General features: G+C 44.4%; 1 protein-coding gene across 1 annotated transcript; it reads left to right on the top strand.

The window, feature by feature from the left end:
• The first annotated feature begins 414 nt into the window (after positions 1 to 414).
• LOC121435934 (peptidyl-prolyl cis-trans isomerase A-like) lies at positions 415 to 955 on the top strand. Its single transcript, XM_041635514.1, has one exon. It carries the CDS (start codon positions 427 to 429, stop codon positions 922 to 924), a length of 498 nt encoding a protein of 165 aa, XP_041491448.1. The 5' UTR covers positions 415 to 426; the 3' UTR covers positions 925 to 955.
• Positions 956 to 8,137: the final 7,182 nt, after the last annotated feature.

Below are 8,137 nucleotides of genomic sequence, written 5' to 3'. Positions count from 1 at the left end.
CACATGAATGAATAAACAGACCATTATAGGCTAGTGCAGTTGAGGTGGCTGTTAATGTAATGTGGTGTTATGTGTAATTATAGGAATGGTATGTGTGTAAACTTTTAATCATGATGCTAAAGATGGCACTTGAAATTAAGCATGTACTCTTTGATTTTAAGAGTGGCTTTGAAATAGCTGATTTTTTTTGATCTTCAGTTGACCCTTCAATGCATGAATCAAGTCAGGAAGTCTGCCTTTTTGATGGACATTTAAAAAATAATGAATGAGTCTAATTGGAGACATATCCTAGTTAGTCCTAGCTACTTAGAAGATGAGACTCGGTGAATTCAAGACCAGCCTGGATACTATGGTGAAACCCTATCTCCAAATAAACAAACAAGGCTTTGCAGATGCCGCTGTCCCCTCTCACCACTTGCTGCAGCCATGGTCAACCCCACCGCGTTCTTCGACATCCCGGCCGATGATGGCGAGCCCTTGGGCCGCGTCTCCTTCGAGCTCTTTGCAGACAAAGTTCCAAAGACAGCAGAAAACTTTCGTGCTCTGAGCACTGGAGAGAAAGGATTTGGATATAAGGGTTCTTCCTTTCACAGGATTATTCCAGGATTCATGTGCCGGGGTGGTGACTTCACACACCATAATGGCACTGGCGGCAGATCCATCTACGGAGAAAAATTTGAGGATGAGAACTTCATCCTGAAGCAAACAGGTCCTGGCATCTTGTCCATGGCAAATGCTGGGCCAAACACAAATGGTTCCCAGTTTTTTATCTGCACCACCAAGACTGAGTGGCTGGATGGCAAACATGTGGTCTTTGGGAAGGTGAAAGAAGGCATGAACATTGTGGAAGCCATGGAGCGTTTTGGGTCCAGGAATGGCAAGACCAGCAAGAAGATCACCATTTCCGACTGTGAACAACTCTAATTCTTTTGAGTTGCGGGCTTCTTACCCACCAGACCATTCCTTCTGTAGCTCAGGAGAGCACCCAGCCCCATCTGCTCGCAGTACCCTTCATCTCTGCTCTCACTGAAGTTCTTTGGGTTCCATATTTTCCTCATTCCCCTTCAAGTCTAGCTGGATTGCAGAGTTAAGTTTATGATTATGAATAAAAACTAAGTAAGAAAAAAAACAAACAAAACATTCTGAAATGAAAGAGCTTCATAGATGCTTTGCTTTTTTTTTTTTTTTTTTTTTAAAGTTTTTCGAGACAGGGTTTCTCTGTGGTTTTGGAGCCTGTCCTGGAACTAGCTCTTGTAGACCAGGCTGGTCTCGAACTCACAAAGATCCGCCTGCCTCTGCCTCCCAAGTGCTGGGATTAAAGGCGTGCGCCACCACCGCCCGGCAGATGCTTTACTTTTTTTAAAGTTTTACTTATTTAGGTTTTTTTGGGCCAGGGTTTTTCTGCCTGTCCTGGAACTCCTCTGTAGACCAGGCTGGCCTTGAACTCATAGAAATCCACCTGCCTCTGCCTCCTGAGTGCTGGGACTAAAGGCGTGCACCACCACAGCCCGACAAGATTTGTTTTTATCATTGTGTCTGCGTGTGTGTATATGTGTGAGTGTCTGGAGATCAGAGAGGGGCACAGGATGCCCTGGAGCTGGTGTTAAAGCAGTCGGGGGGGGGGGACCATTCAGTGTGGGTGCTGAGAAATGAACTCGGGATCTCTAGAAGAACAGTAAACACTCTTAACCACTGAGCTGCCTTTCCAGCCCTCATGATCCTTTGTTTCTCGGAACTATTTGTACTATCTACTAACACAAAACCTGAGTTAGTGGACAGAATGAAAACTTCATGGCTGAGATCTTCTACGAAGGCCTTATCACTTGAAAGGGAACTAAATTATTACACCCAGTACCCTGTCTTGACGGGTCGAGTAAGATAACTGGCATCAGAGTAAGCAGGGGGTCACTGCAAAAACCATGTATATGCTATGTACAGTGTACTATATTATATAACACTCTATATGCACACGACGTCCCCCAAGGCCTCTTCCCTGCTTGAGAAGGAAGTTTTAGAACGGCAGTGTCAACCTCTGGATGTTTCAGACACAGTTCTCTATTTGCTGATATGTTTACAGTTTCTTCGAATGGAAAACAGGAAGTATTACATTCTGTTTCTTACATAATGACATGGCAAAACCTGACAGGAAAAACAAACAATTCTAAGTTAGCTATGAAACTCAGTTTCTTAAATCAGTAACAGCCACGATTTCGGTTCATTTGTTACAGCAAACCAGGGTAATCCGCAGCACAGTTACCTCTTAATGTGCCGTGTCTGACCTTTCTCTGACTCCACAGCCAGAAATGCACAGCAAGCTGGACCCAGTGGGGCTGCACTTTCTGTTCCGGCACTCAAGAGGCCAGTGCAGGGCGGCCTTTGAGTCTGAAATAAGACTGAACTCCATAGCAAGTACCAGGGCAGCCTAAACTGCACAGCAAGGCTCTGATCTCAAGTGCATGCTGAACTGTAGTTTGATTTGGGGCTTTTTTGAGACAAGATAGGTAGCCCAGGCTTGCTAGAACTTACTGTGAAACCCAGTCTGGCTTTGTCTTTCATGTATTTGGGTGTTTTGTCTTCGTGTATGTCTGCACACCCGAAGACGGTATTGCCGGGCAGTGGTGGCGTACACCTCTAATCCCAGCACTTGAGAGGCAGAGGCAGGTAGATCTCTGTGAGTTCAAGGCCAGCCTGGTCTCCAGGGTGAATTCCAGTAAAGCCTAGGTCATTACACAGAGAAACCCTGTCTCGAGAAAACAAAAAACAAAAAGACAAACGAAAAAAGAAGAAGGTATTAGGCCAGGTTGTGGTGGTGCACGCCTTTAATCCCAGCAGCCAGGAGGCAGAGCCAGGTGGATCTCTCTGAGTTCAAGACCAGCCTGGTCTACAAGAGCTAGCTCCAGGACAGTCACCAAAGCTACAGAGAAACCCTGTCCCGAAAAACAAAAAACAAAAACAAAAAAAAAAGAAGAAGAGGGTTTTGGATCCCATAGGACAGCAGTTATAGATGATTGTGAGCTGCCATCTGGGTGCTGGGAATTGAACTCAGGACCTTTGGAAGAGTATCAACAGTTCTTAATCACCCAGATATCTTTTGGGCCCCCAGGCTTGTTGTGAACTCACAGTAATCCTCCTCCCTTGGTCTACTTAGTATTAGGATTACAAGCCTGTGCTACCAGGCTTAGCTCATAGTCTTTTAATCATATTATAATGAGCTAATATTTTTTTCTTTTTCTTTTTATTTTATTTTTGGTTTTTTGAGACTGGGTTTCTTCATAGCTTTGGAGCCTGTCCTGAAACTTGCTGTGTAGACCGCCTGGCCTCAAACTCACAGAGATCCGCCTGCCTTTGCCTCCTGGGTGCTGGAATTAAAGGTGTGACCTGCCAACTTTCCCCTCCCCCCAGTTCTTCACAGATCCCCCACAGACCCAACTCCATGCCCTTTCTTCCTCTCTTTAGAAAACAAGCAAACAACTAACAAACAAACAAATTAAGTTTTAAAAAAAACCAACTTGAGACAGGGTTTCCCATTGGCCTCTAGCTCACAGAGTAGGCTGAACCCCAGGAATCCTCCTGCCTCCATCTCCCCAGCATTGAGGTTACAAAGTATACACAACCATGCCTGGCTTTAAAAAGAACAAACAACATGAGTTCTGTGACAACACTCAGGTCCTATGTCTGTGTGGCCACTTTATGGAGTTTTGTTTCAGTTTTTTTTTTTCTTTCTTTCTTTCTTTCTTTTTTTGAGACAAGTCCTTATTATATATAGTTCAGGCTAGACTCTAACTTGCAGCAATCCTCCTGTCTCCACCTCTCAAGTGCTTAGATTATAGGCATGTTGATATACTCATCTTATGTTTAGGCTCTTAATTGCTAAGCTATCTCTCCCATTCTTTGCCATAGTTTTATGGCATCTAAGGCATGTTAAGAGAAGCAATAGTAATTATAATTATTCTATTAGAGTCATAGAAGAATATGACATTAGCACAGGTCATTCACCAAAGTCTGGGGGCATATATACATGGTGAATAACACTGCCTTTTGAAAATTAAACACATGAAACCACAGGAGATTAAACAGACAGCGTCACAGATACACTTGACCATCAGTGGCTGTCAAACAAGCAACTGAGAGTGTGGGTGAGTGAGAAGCATAAACACCCATCACACTATTGCCAGTGCCCCAAAAACAGTCACAAGAGATACACCTGACTGTGGCTGCACCAGCAAAACCTATCTGTTGTGATGTGCCAATCTCGCCAGCCTGGCGCTCAGAATGACCGAGGCACAGCCGGTACGGCGCAGGAAGTCAGAGACCTGGAGTTGGCAGTTCACACAGCACAGACTGTTCTCTACTTAGAGGCAACTGTGAGTCATCTGGCTTCCCCGCCCTGAATGAAATCTCCCTTCAGAACAGCCCCCTTCACACTTAGATTTCGTGATCTCCAAGTAATCTTTCATTTACTTGGTTTGCTAAGTGTTTTGTGGAGAAAAAAAAAAGCCCTGGATTGAGTGAGCATCTAGGGAAGGTAGGAAATAGTGCCAGAATTGCAAATCTGTAGGCTAGATTCCCCCTCCACCCAACAGTGCTGGGGATGGAACCTAAATCTTGTGTGAGCCACTGAGCTACACTCCCAGCCTTGGTTTGTTTTGATTTAGGATCTGATCTCACTATGTAATGGAGGCTGGACTTGAACTCACAATCCTATGGTCTCTGCCTCCAGAGTGCTGGGGTTAGAGACATAAAGCACGATTCTGCTAGAATCTTTGTGCATCAACTTCTAGGATGCACTAACCACAAGCCAGTGTCCTTGAGACAAGGGAGCTCTGGCAAGCCCTGGAGCCAGAGTTCCAAGCGCAATGGTCTGGATTTCATGCCTGGGGAGGTGGATCTCTACAGGGTCCAGCCCAGCCCAGCATGAGATATAGATTAAAACATAGCTAGCTCCTGCAGGCTCCAATGGACAGTTCCAATCCAATGGCTGCACAGATGGCCCTGGTTAAACTAAATCAGTCACAGAGCAAAACCAAAAGGCATGAACTTGGGAAAGGGATAGGAGGGAGGGGGTAGGGGTGGGTAGGAAACAGACGGTATTGGGAGAGTGACTAGAATATATACAGGTAGGAAGCTGTTAAAATCCTAACTTAATTTTTTTGAACTTAAGAATAGCCAGGTGTGGTGGCATATACATTTAAATTCAGCACTCTGGAGGCAGAGGCAGGTGGGATCTCTATGAGATCTAGGATAGCCTGATCTACTGATCTACCTAGTGAATTCCAGGACAATCAGGGCTATGAAAGAAAAAAAAAAAACGGAAAAAGGAAAAAAAAATAAAAAATAATTGGATCAGGGAGCCAGACTCATACTATAGTCCTAGCACTTGGGAGGCAAAGTCAGAAAGATTTCTGTAAGTCTGAAGTCAGCTTGGAATATATGTTAAGTAGTAGGCAGCCAGGAATACAGCAGAAAGAAAGGGAAGAAGAAAGGAAAGAGGGAGGGAAGGAAGGAAAGAGGGGAGGAGGGAAGGAAGGAAGGAAAGAGGGAGGGAGGGAAGGAAGGAAGAAAAGAAGGAAGGAATCGTGACAGATGACAGATGCTCCACTGTGCCTTTGTCCCCTCCCTATTTCAGGGCAGCAGGCTTGTAGACAGGTGGGGATACCATTCACTAACTACTTTTGCCCAGAGCATCCCCTGGATGAGCGTAGTGCCGACATCGGATACCTGCAGCAAGTCTGCAGCAGAGTGAGATAGTTTTCTGGTTTCTTAAGCTGGAAATGCTTTATTTCCTTCTCACATTTTCCGAGTCTTATTTCCACATTATCCCTACTTGTATTTTAAACTGGGCAGGACAATACATTTTACTTATTTTGTTTGCAGTTGTGTGATAAGATTTATTTTGACTAGTAGATGGTGGCACATACCTTTAATCCAAGCACTAAAAAGGCAGACGGATCTTTGTGAGTTTGAGGCCAGCCTGGTCTCAAAGCGAGTTCCAGGACAGGCAGGACTACATAAAGAAACCCTATCTCACAAAAAGAAAAATAAGGAAAGAAAAGGAAAGGAAGAAAGGAAGAAAAAGAAAAAAGAAAAGTATGAAAAGAAAAGATTCATTTTCTTTTTTTGTTTTTTTTTTTTTTTTTTTTTTTTTTTGGTGGTGGTGCTTAATCAGGATGACTTACTAACGACTACACTCTAACTCTCCCTCTTGGAGCAGCGTGAACAACCATGACCCTCAGGGAACTGTGGAGCCTTGTGCTCACCCACCCACCCTTGGTGACAGACTGCTGATAGCCCAATCCTGGCAGGAGTTAGAGAATTCAAGAGGGCAGTGGCCTCTTCATGACCAGAAAACAGCATTCCACAACATTCTACCCTTTCTCTTGCTCTTATATTCTTTCAGCCGCTGATTAAATTTTTTAATCTAAAAAAATATGGTTTTGTTTGTTTGCAGTTTTTGAGAGTAGGTTTCTAGCTATTCTGGAACTCACTTTGTAGACCAGGCTGGCCTTGAACTCACAGAGATCCATCTGCCTCTGCCTCCTGAGTGATGGGACTAAAGGTGTGCCACCACATCTGGCCAAAAAAGAAAAATAAATAAAAATAAAATAAAAACTTAATGAACTCATTTATTTCTTCCTACAGAACAAATGAGAGGATGGACCTTGGGAACCATGATGATTGTCTAGGCTTGCCAACGTTTACATATGATTTTGATCAAAAATCTTGTCGTTGAAACAATTAAAATTAGGTGGTTTCTAAGAAACTTTCTGATTCTGCCAATCTATGATTTGTATATGAAACTACACACGAGATGGGTTAACCTTCGAAATCAATGGTCAAGCTGGGTGCAGGGATATACACTGTGAGGTACCTGGCCACTAAGGCCGGAGAATCACTTGAGCCTAGGAATTCAAGGACATCTTGAGCAACATAGTGTGACCCTGTGTCTAAACGGGATGAACAGGAGAAAGAGAGAAAGAGGGGGAGGAGAAGTAGAAAAGCAAACAACAAAAATAATCACCAAAAAACTTAGAAGAAAAATGAAGGGCCGGGGCTGAGGCTCAGGGGTTAAACGCTTGCCTGGGATGGATAGGTCCTGGGTTTGGTCAATAGCACCATGAAGTAAAACAAGTAAGTGTGCAGATAATATAGTGATAGAATATAGCTTCAGATTTATTAGGACAGTCAGCCAAATGATGAAGAGAACATTCCATTCCATGTTGCCATAGATTGCATTTATTTGTTTGTTTGCTGGGGTAGAATCAAGGGCCCCAGACAAGTTTTCTACCACTGACTGTATCCCCAGTCTCTACAGTCCCCCTGCCTCCACACCTCCTCCTCTATGTGCCAGGGTTTTGCTGTGTAAGCCAGGCTGTTCTCTATAGTTCTCTATATAGCCCAGGCCGTACACTCCTGCCTCAGCTTTCTGAGGGGCTTGACCACAGGGGTGTGCCACCTCGCCTAGCCCCCTGCTCTCGATGGCTCTAACCAGTCAATTCAATAACAAGCAGAATGTAGCTCTCAGGATTTACTAAAATAGTGGCATTTAATCCTTACAGTAGGAGAGGAAACCCAGCCTTGAAGGCCTCTAGCATTGAAGGTCAGGATTCAAACTTAAGCCTTTTTCATCTCAATTCTGTGCATTTTATGACATTTCCCAAGTGTTTGTTGTCTGTCGTTACAGGGACTGCTGGGTCTATTGCACTGTGTTACATATATGGTCTCGAATACGATGGCTTGATCGCTTGTCTGGTCCTGGCCCATGGGCCTCTGATGGTCTGGGGAGACAGAAGGCAGGTGAAGCTAGGAAATAAAAACAGACTGCAGAGGCCAGAAGAGGGACTGGAACCCCTAGAGCTGGAGTTAAGGTCATTATAAGCTACCCAGTGGGATGCTGGGACAGGATTAGAGCTCACTGGAAGAGCAGCAAATACTGTTAACCTCTGAGTCATCTCTCCAGCCGCCGAAACAGGACAATTCTGAGGGATGGATAAGTGAGAGGCTGAAGCCGGTCACCGTAGCCTGTAACCTCCGCACTTGGAAGATAGAAGCAGGAGAATCAGGGATTTAAAGCAAGCTCTGGTTACACAGTGTGCTCTAGTGCTAAATTCACTCTAGGCCAGTCTGAGCTATAGGAGAC

The sequence above is a fragment of the Microtus oregoni genome, unplaced genomic scaffold, assembly GCF_018167655.1.
Source record: "Microtus oregoni isolate MIOR12 unplaced genomic scaffold, Mior012 000047F_ref0000412, whole genome shotgun sequence".
In the NCBI taxonomy this organism is placed as follows: domain Eukaryota; kingdom Metazoa; phylum Chordata; class Mammalia; order Rodentia; family Cricetidae; genus Microtus; species Microtus oregoni.
The sequence above is the reverse complement of the archived record's forward strand: the minus strand, read 5'-3'. Positions and strand labels throughout refer to the sequence as shown.